This window comes from Elephantulus edwardii, unplaced genomic scaffold, assembly GCF_000299155.1.
Source record: "Elephantulus edwardii isolate Elephantulus edwardi_28Jun2011 unplaced genomic scaffold, EleEdw1.0 scaffold00089, whole genome shotgun sequence".
Taxonomy (NCBI): domain Eukaryota; kingdom Metazoa; phylum Chordata; class Mammalia; order Macroscelidea; family Macroscelididae; genus Elephantulus; species Elephantulus edwardii.
In genome coordinates, this window is record NW_006399839.1 from 12,286,717 (window position 1) to 12,302,521 (window position 15,805).

Genomic DNA, 15,805 nt, shown 5'->3' on the forward strand with positions numbered 1-15,805 from the left:
TCTTGGTCCAAGTATAGGTTTTGCATTAGCACAATCAAATGTTCTGGGATTCCCATTCTTCTCAGAGTCAGCCATTGCTTGTTGTGATCCACACAGTCAAAAGCCTTTGCAGAGTCAATGAAGTACAAATAGACATCCTTCTGCTATTATCCGCTTTCCGCCAAGATCCGTCTGACATTAGCTATAATATCCCTAGTACCACGACCTCTTCTAAATCCAGCCTGCACATCTGGCTGTTCTCTGCTGACATACTGTTCCAAACGTTTTTGGATAATTTTCAGCACAATCTTGCTTGCATGTGATATTAATGGTATTGTTTGATAATTTCCACACTCTGCTGGATCACCTTTCTTTGGAATGGGAACAAATATCAATCTTTTTTCAGTCAGTTGGCCAGCTGGCTGTCCTCCAGATTTCTTGGCACAACTTAGTGAGCACATCCATGGCAGCGTCTGTTTGTTGAAATAAATCAATTGGTATGCCATCAATTCCTGGAGCCTTGTTTTTTGCCAATTCCTTCAGAGCAATTTGAACTTCCTCCTTCATCACCATAGGCTCTTGCTCATATGTTATTTCATGAAATTCCTCTGTGTCAGCCAATTCCTTCTGATACAGTGACTGTGTACTCCTTCCATCTTCTTTTGATACTTCCTGGACTATTTAACATTCTACTCAAACTATTCTTAAGTACTACCACCAGTAGCTTGAATATGTTGCATTTTAAAAAGTCATTAATTAAAAAAATAAGAAAAAAAGAAGGTAAGGAACGGTCTACCAGAAGATAATACTAACAGTATATGAATAACATGGATAGGGAGGGAGGGAGAGGAAAGTGAAAATGAATAACTAGATAAATTGATTGAAGGGGAAAAATATACAATAAGAGGTTTTCAGATACTAATTAGTTAATAAAATTAACCACAGACAACGTTATAAAACTCAATATTTTTGAATGACTGTATAGAAAAAAATTACTTTTAAACCTTTATGTAAATTTTTTTAAAAATATAACTTTGAGGGGGAAAATTATCAAATGGGCAGCATTCAATGTAATTAAAATTACTAAAAGAGAGGACAGCATCTGTACAGAGACGAAGCTCAGAAGGCAAGAAAGGGTAGGATAGAAGGATTAATGGAAAACAAAAATTCCAAGGAGGAAATAGAAAGAAGTTTGATTACAATGTGGGTATTGTCATTTATGTCATAAAACAAAATGTGTATGGATGGTTGAATGTGAAGTCAGTTTGCTCTGTAAATAGCCATTCAAACCACAATTTAAAAAAAATCATATAGAAAAAAAAAACACACCAAACCCTAGTAACAGTAGCCAACAAATAATCTTCTCTCTAGTCTGAAACGTTAAAACTCATGTGCTAAAGTCAAAGCGAGCTCTGGTGGCCTAGTGGCAAGAAGCTGAAGCTGCACTGCAATCTGAGAGGTGAGAAGTTCAAATCCACCAGATGCTTTGCTGGAGAAGGAGGAACAATCTCCTCCTGTACCAGTCAAATCTGATTTGACGGTACACACACACACACACACACACACACACAAAATAAAAATAAATTAAATTTTTTTTAAAGTCAATACAAACCACCACAAGGTTATTAACTGGCAAAGTTTCTGAGATTCAGTGAGAAATATTTGCAAGTTTGTGTGAAGCTATCATTTTCTGAACAGTCTAGAGAGTCCAATCCGGAACTCAATTGTTGTTTTGGAGGCTTTTGGGGGGTTTTTTCCCCCTCTCGAGTTGAGTACGACTCATAGCAACCCTATGAACCAAAGATCTGAACCTAGTTCTGTTCTGTGCCATCTTCACACTTCCTGCACACACAAAGAGCCCACTGCAGCAGTCACCCTGTCAATCCACCTGGTTGAGGGTCTTCCTCTTCTTTACCAACCCTCCACCCTTCCCAGCATCATGTCCTTCTCCAAGGAACAGCCCCTCCTAACAACATACCCAAAATATGTGAGGCAAAGCCTCATCATTCTTGCCTCTGAAGAGCACTCTGGCTGCACCCTCTCCAAGACGTATCTATTCATTGTCTTGGCTGACCATGGGATGTTCAGTGTTCTCCTCCAACACCTCAACTCAATTAGCATTTGCTAAAAGAAGCAAAACCCAAACTCACTACCACCACATCAGAACTGACTTATAAATGACCCTCCAGCAGGTTTCCAAGACTGTAAATCACACAGGAGACTGTCCAGCTTTCTTCTGCAGAGTGGCTGGTGGATTCCAAACAAATCTTAGGTTAGCTGTGCAACTCCCCTACAGATTTTGCCACTAGTGTCCCTTAAAAGAATAAATAAAAGGAACCCAAAATCAGATTCGTTTAAGAGCTACTACACTATTCAATGCTATTTTCTCAGTTTCATCTTTCTTCTCCTTCTAACTATAGAATGACCCTGTAGAGGAGGACTCTGGAGCTCTCAGCTAGAACAACTTTGAGTAATTTTTTTCCTGAACAAAACACTGCACCATGTAACAGAGGCACTTACCAAGATTGGAGAATCCATCCTGAAGGGCCCATAACCGAGCCCAGGGGACAGGGAGTGGTTCCTCTGGCTCTTGATCCTCAGGAATAGAGCAGAGCTCCTGAGTGGACACTGTATCCAAGGAACTCAGAGTCCCGGAACTGGAGTGAGAAGACTGACTGGACTGGGTTACTGTGCCAGAGGAGGAGCTGGATGTGTTATGAGTCTGTGAAGAGCTGCAGGGCTGCGAGGATGAAGGGGGCTGCAAGATGCTAGGGGACTGCGAGGAGCTGTGGGGCTGAGAGGATAGGCCATGGGACGGCGGGGAGGCAGCAGCAGCAGCTGGCTGAGAAGAGGCATCCTGGGACTGCTGACATTCCACATCTGCCTCTCGAGACATCACGACCTCAAAACACAAGAATAAGCCTTACACATGAAGGATGGACAATTTACAATGATTGGAGGAAAAGCGATTCAGGGCACATATGCTCTGCCAAAATTTTTACAATTCTGTCTGCCTTAAGCACTGGGATATTTTAAGATCTATGCTAAGTTGTCTGTTATATACCATGAAGTTGCAAGCAACTTACAGCTGATTCTCCAGTGGGTTTTCAGAGGCAGTAAATTACACAAGAAGAGCCTACCCATCTTTCTCCCACAGAGCAGCTGGTGGATTTGGACTGTGTGGTTTTGGGTTGGCAATGCATCTCCTTACCACTAAGCCACCAGAGCTCCCTTTGAAGGTCTATAGGAGATCAAATTGGCAATAGGCACCCATAAGGTTAAATAGGAAACCCAACGGGTAGTGAGTTTATGTTAAGGGGGAAGGGACCATTCAGAAAAGGAGAGTGAGAATGGTGGTTGTAAACAACACTGCTGTATTTACATAGCTTTCAAGAAAGACTGGTCCAGATGAGCTTTCCTTCAAACACACCAGGAAGGTGATGCCAGAGAAGAGGGCCACTCCAAGTGCTGGTCTAAAACTGCATCTTGCAGGCAAGATCCTTTGTAGTTTTTCCGATCTTCACTGGCATGTAGTTCCTCCTCTAATGACTAAAAAAAGAACGTGTTAAAGCTTATGACAAAGGAAGTCTGGCCTCTGTGATTGGGACAAAGTATGGTGGCATAATAACTTAAGGTCTGAGGCCGGAGCAAATCTTTGCATGACAGTAGGCAGGTCTCAACTTCTGAATCTCCAATTCACACACTTTGTGGGGTTGGAACTGACTCATAGCTGAACCTGCATTGGGTTTTAAGAGGCTGTAAATCTAACTGGAGGAGATTGCCTATTTTCTCCCTCAGAAAAAAGAGATAGGATTAAAACGAGGCATATAACACACTAGCTACTCCAACACTATATGATAATTGGGAGCAATTCTTATTAGAAAGACGCCTTCGTGGTGCAATGTCTGGAGCTGCAAGCTGTAAGTTCGAATCCACAAGGCATTCAATGGTGGAGGGAAATGAGCAGTTCCTTCCCATTAAAATTTATAATTTTGGAAACTAGCTGGAGGGTCACGATGCATTAAAACCGCGGTCACTATGCTTTAGAACCGAAATGACGGGCAGTATGACTTTGTAACCAGGTCACGCAAAGAGGCGATTTAAAGGGCGCCGATGACCACTGCAAAGCCACGTGACTGTGAACGCCTCCTATTTCCAAAGACCTCACACGTGCAACACAATCTTTTTTTTCAGTAAAGATTTGAGTCCCAAAGAGGTCTAGTGCACGCTGCCCATTCCCCACTAAGCCATCCTACACATTTATACAGGGTAATGAGTTTCTCGTTCTTGCGGCACATGGTAGTGAAGAGTGGGTTCCCCACAAATACCTACGGGATTGAGTTTAAATAATGTCAGTACGGCTCGCAGAACTCTTTCTAAAACCTCTTTGCTTTGATTTTGGAGGACTACATTTTGCAACTTCCCATTCTGCAAGATCTGGGCAAGCAGGAGCTTGCAAATCACAAGGGAAAGTAAACTCGAAGTTTATCTGCAAAGGAGGAAGAAAGTCATTCTGCTCACGCACGCGCTTCCCCTCCTTGATGCCAAACTCCGCAAAGCGGAAGCTCCGTAGACTCTGCTAGCATTAGACCTGGAGGACAGGATTCGAAAACACCCAAGAAATGTTTCCCACTATGACTCACCCAGAGCCCACCAGGACCAACACATTCACCGCAATTGCAGCCAGCCGAGTGGCGCTAAGTGTGTAGTACAAACTTCTCTCTCGGCCAATCAAAAACGCCTTCTACTATACATAGCCAATGAAAATCAGCGGATGTGAGCCTCAGTGCCTACTGGGAATTGTAGTTTTGAATGCAAAGCGGGACACAGAATCCGAGCTTCCCGGTTGATCCCGCCCCTCACGCCCTCCAGCCAATCAGCAAATGTGTTCTGGCCGCTTATTTGCTTGCTTGCTACTGTTTGCCCCACGGTGACCACGACGAGAGAGACCGTGCGCAGATGTGGGGCGGGAGGGCTCTGGCCCTGCTTCGGGTGTGGGGGTTATGGTCAGCTTGGGTCCCCGGGAGGAGACCCCTGAGCTGCCATGCTACATCGCAAGCTCGAAGCCACACCCCCCGGTGTTGGAACTGCGGCCGCGGCCCCGAGGGCCCGGGGCGGGGGAACACGTTCTTCTGCCCGCAGTGCCGCGCGCTGCAGCCCCCCGACCCCACTCGAGATTACTTCAGCCTCATGGACTGGTATGGGTGGCGATTTCGGGGAACAGGCAGAGATACCTGCCAAGGGCTGCCTGGGTTTGGGGAAGTAGGAGTGGCCAGGAAGCTGATCAGAGGCGGGACCTGGGGAAAATGATGGCTGGGAAAGGGCCCCGAGGGCGAGAAAACTTAGGGGCGGGTCTGAGAAGGAGACTTTTAAAGCATCTGGGGTGTTTAAAATGGAGGATCCCTTTCAGAGGAGAAGCCTGAGATAGAGCAATTGAATTTAGGACTAAAGCAACTTGAGTAGAAAGGTCAGAGAAGTTAAGAGTGAAATTGAGAAAGTGAAAACAAAGAGGAAGAGAGAAGAGCCGTGGGGAATAGCGGATTCTGATGGATACTCTTGGGACAGTGTTAATGACCTCTGGTGGCCTAATGGTAAGGAGTTGCACTGCCATCCCAAACAAAGGCGGTTCCAATCCATCAGCTGCTTCAGGAGAGAAAGATGACCGATCTCCACCCGTGTGTTTTACAGCCTCTGAACACCCCTGGAGGGTCACCTATGAGTCGGTCCCTAACAAGAAGCCAGAGTAGATCTTCCCCAAAAGCTTTTCAAGACTAACTCTTGATGGAAGCCGATTGCTCCCTTTTTCTTGGTCCTACTGCATGGTTTGTGGGCTCAAGCCAGTGAGTCACCAGGGAGGCTCTTTAAAGGAAGTAAAAGCTGGGAAACTAATGTGAGCAGAGGAATGTGGGAATGGTGGTAAAAGGTCCCAGAAAAAAGGTTCCTCAACTGCCATTCTCATTTCCACCTCAGGGTCTTTGCACTTGTGATTCCTCTTGCTTGGATGACTTTTTTTTTTTTTTTTAAGTAATTCAAACTTTAATTGGGTGACTTCTGACCACAAAGATAACTCAACGCTCAGAACCTGCTCCTAACTGACCCACCACAGGGTTTTCAGAGGCTGTGAGTCGCCAGGGAGGAGAAAGCCCACCACAGAGCAGGTGGTAGACTCAAACCACGTGACCTTGGGTTGGCAGCACAACTTCTTAACCATTTGGCCACCAGAGCTCCCTGCTCTTTGAATACTCCTACCCAAAAGCAGATCTCTCTTCAGATGTCATGTCTGCATCCAGCTCTTACACAACTCTCTGACCTTGTACTGTTTATTTTCATTCAGTGCACCTACCTCTGTTTGAAACCATCTCCCACAGAAAACAAATCTTTAATTACTTTGTTTGATAAATTGTACCTGCTCCTTTTCTTCCAGCCACCGGTCCTTCAGGATTGACACCATGAAGCTTCAGCACAGGTACCAGCAGCTACAGCGTCTTGTCCATCCTGATTTCTTCAGCCAGAAGTCTCAGGTAGCCCTGTTGGACACCCCTAATCATCCCAAGCACATATGTGCACACTAGGGTGCACAGAGCCTTGTGGCAGGGTGGCAGTGGCCTTGTGATTATCAGGGACCAGCTGGACAGCCAGCTCTACCCTGTGGCAGCCTGACCCCAGTGTAAAATCAAGTGAGGAGTTGCACTGCCAACACAGTGGTACACAGCTGAGAGCATGGCGGAAAGATGGACAGTCTCCTCCTCTGTGATTTAATGCCTCTAAAAACCCACTGGAGAGTCAGCTGTGGGTCAGTTCTGACTCCAGAGCATTCAAAAACAACACCCAAAGCTGATTCCATTTCAGCCACTTCCTGAAGACTCTACCCATCTGCCTTTAATGGTTGCTTTTGCTGAAAGTGTACTTAAGGATGTGAGGGCGATCTGGCTGCGACATCTGTCACCCCATTGATCGCCAGGGTTGATTCGGCTGATCTGGCTGGCTAGGCGGGTGTCCCCTTCCTCCCTCACCGATCCATGTGCGTCCCTCCCGAAGCTGCACGCTCTGTTGAAGAGGACGGCCATCCCCGATAGAAGGAAGACCGTCCTTCGATCAAGGGCATACGAGTAGCTGCGCTCCCCTGCTAGAACCTCCAAACAAGCTCTCAAGATCCATTTGTAGGAGAACGTAGGGTAGTCAAGCTTCCAAGACTCCAGGCACATCCAAATGAGGCGCTGCATGTGGCAGTCTGCCTATTAAAAAAGAAAGTGTACTTAAAACACTTGTAAGTTCAGTAGAACTCAACACTATTTACCCTTTTTATGTTGTACAGCCATTATCACTATCTTTCTCCAAGATAGTCCATCGTGATGAATGTAAACTCAGTCCCCCCTTAAGCAGTAATTCCCCTTATTTTCCCCAACTTTCCACCTGGTAACCACAGATAAGTTTCTGTTTCTGTAAATTTGCCTATCTCGCTTAAGTGATAGCATTTGTCTGTCTGGGACTGACTGACTTCGCTCAGTATAATGTCATCACATTTCATTCATATTGTGGCCCATATCAGGACTTCATTTCATAAATGATTTAGAGGAAGATCCTGGGTGAGACGAATTGACTCAGTGACTAGGGTAATTGGGGCGAGTGTGTCGGAGACAATGAGGATGGCACAGGATAGAGCAGGGTTCAGAGCTGTTGAACATAGGGTCGCTACGAGACACAAGCCACTCGATGGCACTTAACAACAGCAACAACCCATCAGCTTCTCATAAAACAAGTTGTAAATGTGAGGTGATTAACATGGATGTTCATAAGACTGTCTTCATCTCCTGCTGACAGACTGAAAAGGACTTCTCAGAGAAGCACTCGACCCTGGTGAATGATGCTTATAAGACCCTCCTGGCGCCTCTAAGCAGGGGACTATACCTTGTAAGGTGATTTCCCAACTCTTTTATATGTGACAACCTGGTGCTCCTTGTGTCTGGGGACAGCTGCCCCTCCTATCATTAGCAGAAGAGTGCTAGAGACCTGAGCTGGTCCAGAGAGCCAATATTTCACCCCATAGATAATACACGAGTATCCTTTTCTCTTGAGTATTCTCTGCAAGTGTTATTTGCTCCAATTGCTTGCCTCCTCTGGTTCTAATCCTCTCCCCCTTTTTGTGTAAATTACAACATGTTGATGGTGGCTTTTAAGGACAGAGAGTTTTTTGGTTTGGGAGAAATTTTAGTCTCTCGGACACTTTGGAATTGAATAGAGTCTTTACAAACATTCACTTCAACCTCTGGAGTGAGATAGTAACCCCTCAGAGTCATACAGCTCCGTGAAACGCAAAGAGAGGCTCTGTCCAGCACTCTGTCTCAATCAGGCTTCCAGCCCCCTACCCTCATCGTTTCATTATTGAGATAGCTCAGGCTTTCCCGATAAGTGATGCGATGTTCCGAAGCATGAGTAAGCTTTACAGGATTCCGGCCATGGTTTGTTGAACCAAACTTGTCTGCTTCTTCCCTCAAAAAGCTAAAGCTCCGGGGAATAGAGATCCCTGAAGGCACTGATTGTGAAATGGACAAGCAGTTCCTCGTGGAAATCATGGAGATCAATGAAAAACTGGCAGAAGCTCAAAGTGATGCTGACATGAATGAGATTGAGTCCATCATCACAGGTAAAGAAGAAAGCAGTGCCAAATGCTACTTTACTATCATTGCTATATATTGTTGTTGTTGATTGCCTTCAAGTCGAGCATGACTCATAGCAACCCTATGAACAAAAGGCCTGAAGCCCCTCTACCACTGCTGCTCTTATTATTATAGAAGGCCAAAGGAGCAGCATTTGCCCACATATAAAGCCTAGACGTCAGGTGGAGGTAAGATTAGTGGAAATGAGAATATCAGGGTGGAAATGGGAGGAGTGCAGTTGCTTATTAAAGTTGTTTATTAAAATGAACATTATAGAGAAAACTATATGTGAATGGTTGGAGGCCAATTTGTTTTGTAAACTTCATTCCAATCACAGTAAAAGAATGGGATAGTATCTAATACTAACTAAAAGTTGGCAATTGGAGGCCACAGAGTGGCTCTGTGAGAAAAAGCCAGCAGTCAGCTTTCAAGACAGATTGTTGTTATTGTTATTGTTGTGGTGGTGGTGGTGGTGTACCATCAAGTCAGAACCAACCCATAACCGACCTTCTAGTGAGTTTTCAGAGGCTGCACAGGAGGAATTGTGCATCCTTCCCCCGAGGAGCAGCTGGTGGCCTCGAACTTAATGCCTTCGGGATTGCAGTGCAACTTCTTGTCACTAATCCACCAGAACTTCCTCAATAAAGATTAAAGCCTAGGAAGCTCCATGGGGAACTTCTCTTCTGTCAGGTGGGGGCTTGTGGGGTCAAGATCAATTCTACAGCACCACAAAGACTATATTTTGTATTTTGTTCCTTCCAACTCATTATGTCATTCATTTCCTCTCTCTGTGCCATCAAGTTGGAACCAACACATAGCTGACCCTTCACTAAGTTTTTCCCTAGGAGAGGGCCCACCTTTCTCCCATGGAGCTGGTGGTGGATCAAATCCACTAGAAAGTCATGGACTTTGATTAGCAGTAGGAGCACAACTCCCTACAGACTGGAGAGGGCTCTTTGTCATTGTGGTGGTTGGTGGGCTGGTGGGTGTGTGCCGTTAAGTCTGAACTGACCCAGAGCTGACCCTCCAGCAGGTTTTCAGAGGCAGTAAATTTTATGAGAGGAGATTGCTCATCCTTCTCCCATAGTGTAACTGGTGGATTCGAACTGCATGCCTTTGGGATTGCAGTGCAGCTTCTTACCACTAGACTACCAGAGCTGCTTTGGTGTCATTTTAGAATATGCTGTTATCTTTGGTGAGGAAAACAGATCTGAGAATTTCATGGGAATCATAGCAGATAGTGTAACAGAGCAAAGGCTGAGACTGTGAGCTTTGGACCCCATATGGCTTTGTTTTCCACTTACTCCTGAAGAAAAGGCTCCAGAGATCTTACCTGGACTCCATACATTTACATACTTTGACAAATGGTTTACACTGTGCTTACTGTGAACCACACACTGTCCTTACCACTGAGGATACAACAGCAAACAAGACATGTTCCATGCCTCCTTGGAGTTCATCTATTCCAATGCAGCCTGCTCAAAATGGAATTGAGTGTCCTCCCACTCAATTAAAAAATGGGGGGGAAGGGAATGAAAGACACTTTATTCCTTCTCAGAGCAAATGGCACCATCGAGTTGACACAAGTCTAAATATGCTGAAGGCATCCTTGACAACCATCTACAAGTTTTACAGTTTTTATCTCCTTTCTGCCTGCTATCTATATTCACCTCCACTACACTGTTCCAAGCTACTAGTCTCTCTCCACTGAATACCTACAATAGCTCTTGACTATCTGTGGGAGCTCTGGTAGCTGAGTGGCTCTGCTGTCATCTCAAAGGCATGTAGTTCAAATCCACCAGCTGCTCCAAGGGTGAAGGACGCACTCTCCTCCCATGCAATTTACTGCCTCTGGAAACAGCTAGAGGGTCAGCTGTGAGTCAGCCCCAACTCCCCAGCACATAACAAAGTCTAACTAATACCTTCTAGCATCACCAGTGCTATTTCTATACTGTCACTTGTGTGATCTTTTTGAAACCCAAGTCTAACACATCAGCCTTTGCCAAGCTTAAAAACGTTCAGTGATTTCCTAACTCTCACTTTAAAGAGATTGCCCCCCTGAGACCTTTGCAGTATAGAAAAGATGATGGGATTAATGTCTGTCAGGGCTACATTGAGCAGGCGTCACTATCCGTAAACAGAACTTATAAAATGTAACCCTTGAGTCAAAGCTTCCTGCTTGGATTATTCAAGCCAGCATGATTAGAAAGTATTGTTTTCCTATATTGAGTCAACTTGAGTAGGAAAAGTAATGATTTTCTCTTTCAGTCAAACAGAAAGAATGTATTGACAACGCAAGCCGGGCCTTTGAACAAGGTATTTTCTTTGCTTCTTGACTTTCTTAGGTTTGAAAAGAAATTGTAGGCAATGAGCTTACAAGAGCAGTGTAAACAGTGTTCTATAGCTTACAATAACACGACAAGCAGTGTCATGTGTCATATACATACATATGTTGTTGGTAACCATCAAGTTGGAATTGACCCATAGCTGACCCTCCAGCGGTTTTCAGAGGCAGTTAATCACATGGGAGGAGATTACTCATCTTGGTGGAGCAGCTGATGAGATTTGAACCACATGTCTTCGGGATTGCCGTGCACCTTCTTGCCACTCTGCCACCAGAGCTCCTTTATATACATAAGTATATAGATATAAATATATGGATGGATGTATATATGATGGGAGGTTGCCCATACTTCTCCCTCAGAGCAGCTGGCGGGTTCAAACTGCCTCCCTTTGGGTTGATAGTGTAATTCCTGTATTTCTGCCCTGAAGGAGTCACAGTCTTACAGGAAAAATAAGTTGTGCACCAAACACAAAGAAGCATCTACTCAACATTATGCAGGAGAAAGTCCTTTTTTCCTTTGACAAGTAGAAGATAAAATGAGATGCTGAACTAAAGCCAAGGGATGGTGGGGAGGCCTGAGGGCAGTGCTAAAAAGTGACCACTTAGCAAAGTCTGCACACCTTTTTCTTCTACAAAGTCCCAGGAGGCAGATGCCCAAGGCAAAAATGGACCTGTTAGTTGCCATTCAGTTGGCACTGACTCATGGCTACCCCTTGGAACATTACCCAGTCCAGTACCATCTTTATAATCCTTGGTACACTCAAATATAAGTGTCTTGTTGAAGCCATCCTGTGTTCTGGGTGCCTTCTGAACCAAGGATCCCATCCTTCAGCACTGTCTCAGTGTTCTACCCTGATCCATGTCATTTTCATCTTACTCCCCAATACCCTGGCTTTCAGGCCCAAGACACAGGATCCAGCCTTCCTGTCCATCTCAGACCTGTGCCACCTCTTTTTAAAAGGAAATAATAGGCCTTTGACTTAGCAATCATTTGAATACAGGAGAAAAATGCCTGGACTGATTAGATGAAGAGAGCTTATTGTAAGGGCTCAGGACTGTCTCCCAGAATTCAGAGAGGTAGGACCCGAAATGGTCACATTACAGTGAGATTAAAAGTTTTCCAGAGGAGGACTTGGAAGCTAGAAAGCAGTGAAGAACCAGGACAGCCCTGGGCTCAGCCTTCTGGAGAAGGCCATTCTGTCCTTCTCTCTGCTAACCAGTCCCATCAACTTGTTCCAGAATGGCCCTCCTCATCGGATGCATTATCGTGAATCTTCCTTAGTATTTTACCTTTTAGGGAAGAAGACCTTTCACCATCTCTCTGAAATCTACTAGACTCAACTCTAGATTCCTGGAAGAGCGAATGTGATTGCCCAGTTTGAGGTAGGCGCCTAGCCCAGTCATTTGAGGCCAAGAGGATACATTTGCACGGTGTGTAGGAGTTGATTCTGAAAAGTGGATTTGGGATTGGGGGTTGTTGTTGTTGTTATGTGCCATTAAGCTACCTGCGATTCATAGCAACCCTATGTACAGCAGCTCTGAACCCTGCTCTATCCTGAGCCAGCTTCATTTTCTCTGATACACCTACCCCCATTATGCCAGTCACTAAATCAATCCATCTCATCAAGGGTTTTCCTCTCTTGCACTGTCCCTCCACCATCCCAAGCATGATGTCTTCTCCAAGAAATGGTCCCTCCTTGCAATATGCCCAAAGTATGTCAGACAGAGCTTCAGAATCCTTGCCTCCAAGGAGCAGCCTGGTTTCACCCTCTTCAGGACAAACCTGTTTGTTCTTCTAGCAGTCCATGGTATATTCAATACCCTTCTCCAGTACCACAGCTCAAAGGCATCAATTCTCCTTCTGTCATCTCTAGTCACTGTCCAGCTTTCTGATGCATAGCATGTAATTGCAAAAGCCATGGCCTGGATCAAGCGCACCTTAGTCTCCAGACTGACATCATTGCTCTTCAGTACTCTGGAGAGGTCCCTGACTTTCCCAAGGGGTTTTAATATAGATTAATAGCACCCAAGGGGTTTTAATATAGATTAATAGCAAAAAAAAAAAAATTAATCTGGCCCAACCCATCTTCCTGAAGTGCTGTGTCCTCAAGCCACTGGTTAGGATGTACATCCATGGTGAGCAGGGCCCACCCCCAAACCTTTGTATGTGTTTACTTTTGTACTTAGAGGGAGCCCTGGTGGCACCGTTATTAAGTACTCGACTGCTAACTGAAAGATGAGCAATTCAAGCCCAGCAGTCACTCTGCTCTGTAGAGAGCATTGGGAACCCTGTGGGGCTGCTCTGTGTCCAGCAGTGTCACCGTGCATCAGAATGAACTTGACAGTGACATTTCTTTCATTATGAAATAAAACCAAAAAGGAGAGAGAACAAATGAGTATTGAAAAGAACTCTGGTGAACGAGTGGTAAGAAGTTGCACTTTCAGCCCTAAGGCTGAGAAAGATGGCCTATATGATTGGGAATTTTATGTATGATAACAGCCCAGAATAAGAGATAATATCATTGCAGAGAGGACGGGGATAGGAGGAAATGGAATGTTTTGGGGGTTTTTTAAGTGAACTGGAGGAGGGGGAGAGAAAGGCAAGGGGGTAAAATGTGCAAGAATGAATGAATATCTTAACTTCTCTGTAAATATTGGTTAAAATCACAACCAAAATTTTTTTATAAAAAAAGAAAGAAAGGTGAAAGATAGGCATCCCTTCCAATCAGTTTAACATGTTGCCGCACACTTAAATTGACAACTGTGCTTAGAAACATTTTTCTTGGCATCATTTGCGGCAACATGTTAAAGCCTCTGAAAACCCACTGGAATTGATTTTATGCACCGCGACAAGTACTGAAAAAGTACGGACAGAAAAACTATGGCGCTACAGCTTCTGATAAAAAACAGAGCATGTCCCCTGGTCTTTTCAAACCCCCGTAGACCCTCTCCATGGTAGCCACGCTCCTAATTTGTGTTCTCAATCCCTTAACTTCTCCATTGCAACCCTCTGTATGTTAAAACCGAACATACTGTCCTTGAGTCAATTCCAACTCAAGCCACCCCGTAGGAGAGAGTACACCTGCCTCCTAGGATCCCCAAGGCCATATATTCTTACACAAGATTGCCAGATTTTTCTCCCAAAGAATAACTGGTAGCTTTGAACCGCTAACCTTTTGGTTGGCAGCCAGAGACTTAACCACTGTGCCACCAGGCCTCCTCCTATGTGAATCTAACAATATATTATTTTGTTTTGCATGATTTTTAAATTTTCTTTAATGGAACTATACCTTACATAATCTCTGGGACTTAATTTTTTGCTTACTTTTATATGAGGACCTTACACTTATTATGCGAGCTCTGGTGGCCCAGTGGGTAAGGAATTATGTGATGGACCCAAAGGTGGGCACTTTGTATCCACTAGGTGCTACTCGGGAGACTAACGGTCAGTCTGCCTCCCTTGTGATTTATAACATCCCAAAACTTCCCTTGAAGGGCAAGTAGCACATGGGTATGCATACTGAAGGACTATTTAAAGACCATCAGTCTGTGACATCGATCCCAAAATGTATGTAGCCTGTCCCTGAACATCTGGTAAAGATATGGCTTGTCACCCTTTTCATAGCTCTATTACCACCGTGTATGAAATGGAATCATTTTAAAGCACACCCATTTATTATTTGAGGACCATCCTGAAGGGCAATCAATCTTGTTTGAAGTCTATATGCTGTGATACAGCAGGACATTGGGACAGATGATGAGAATCAGGGCATAGTTCAGATCTGTTGTTCACAGGGTCACTGTGAGTCATAGTCGACTCAGTGATGCTTAACAATAGCCTGTCAGCTAGTCTACTCTTGCCGCCTTTGAGTAATACTTTTGCCCACTTAACAGCCCAAATGGCTGCCCTGTCCATTGTTCAGATTTACTGAGTGGTTGACGGATCTCCCAGAAGCTGGGGCTCGGCTTTGATCTTACTGCCTCAGTCAACAGATCTGGTTAGATTCCTGTTTGAAATGAAACCTGACATCAGTGTCTCTATTTATTTCAGATGACTTTGAAAAAGCCAAGGAAATTTTAACAAAAATGAGATATTTTTCAAATGTAGAAGAAAAGCTTAAGTTGAAGAAGATTCCACTCTGATTGTTTTTTCATTTAAACGTTCTAAAAATAAAGTTCCTGTGTATTTCCTTTCAGGCTCCTGGTCATTAAGAATGCTAATTGCTTATTTTATTAAACCTCAGGATTAATGGCTGTCATCATGGTGATTTCTTCATCTGATACTTTATATGACATCCTCACTCACATTTAGATTGACAGACACACTGGTCAGGGGATGGACAAGTGGGGACAACTGGATTCCCAAGATCAGGGATAAGCATATTTTTTCTGTCAAAGCCAGACGTAAGTATTTCCACTTTTGTGGGCCACATGGCCTCACTCACAACCACTCAACTTCGCTGCAGGTGCACAAAAGAACACCCATAGATAAAGGGTAAACAAATGAACATGTTTTCCTGAAAATTCTATGTATACAAATAGGCAGAGCATTGGAATTGGTTAAGTAATTTGTATTGTCTGCCCTAAAACCATGTCTTTTTCTCAGTGAAATGACAGCTTTTAGATAGATAACTAGGTTAGACTGTGTGAACATGGGACATTCTGTTTAGTAAACATGCCAAGCCCCAAAGTCACTTTGGCCTTATTTTTAAATGTAGATAATATTATGAAGAATTGTTGTTGTTTTTAGTTGCTAGGTACAACAAAAGAAAACACTGCCATCCTCACAACTGTTGCTTTGTTTGAAGCCCTTTGGTACAGCCAC

The 15,805-nt window shown here is 44.3% G+C and overlaps 2 protein-coding genes across 2 annotated transcripts in view; one reads left to right on the forward strand and one right to left on the reverse strand.

Moving 5' to 3' along the window:
• CHEK2 (checkpoint kinase 2) overlaps positions 1-2,875 on the reverse strand; it is a 48,852-nt gene extending 45,977 nt beyond the window's left edge. Inside the window, exon 1 of the mRNA XM_006890522.1 lies at positions 2,500-2,875. Within this exon, the coding sequence (XP_006890584.1) occupies positions 2,500-2,875 (376 nt within the window). The remainder of the gene's footprint in view (positions 1-2,499) is intronic.
• Positions 2,876-4,938: 2,063 nt separating this feature from the next.
• On the forward strand, positions 4,939-15,123 carry HSCB (HscB mitochondrial iron-sulfur cluster co-chaperone). The gene is made up of 6 exons (XM_006890473.1): positions 4,939-5,177; positions 6,404-6,500; positions 7,801-7,890; positions 8,479-8,623; positions 10,905-10,952; positions 15,032-15,123. The coding sequence occupies exons 1-6, from the start codon at positions 4,939-4,941 to the stop codon at positions 15,121-15,123; spliced, it is 711 nt and encodes a 236-aa protein (XP_006890535.1).
• Positions 15,124-15,805: the final 682 nt, after the last annotated feature.

Coding starts and splice junctions, on each gene's coding strand:
- HSCB (XM_006890473.1), top strand. CDS start 4,939: ATGTGGGGCGGGAGGGCTCTGGCCCTGCTTCGGGTGTGGGGGTTATGG. Junction 7,891..8,478: donor TAAGCAGGGGACTATACCTT/GTAAGGTGATTT, acceptor TCCCTCAAAAAG/CTAAAGCTCCGGGGAATAGA. Junction 10,953..15,031: donor AAGCCGGGCCTTTGAACAAG/GTATTTTCTTTG, acceptor TATTTATTTCAG/ATGACTTTGAAAAAGCCAAG.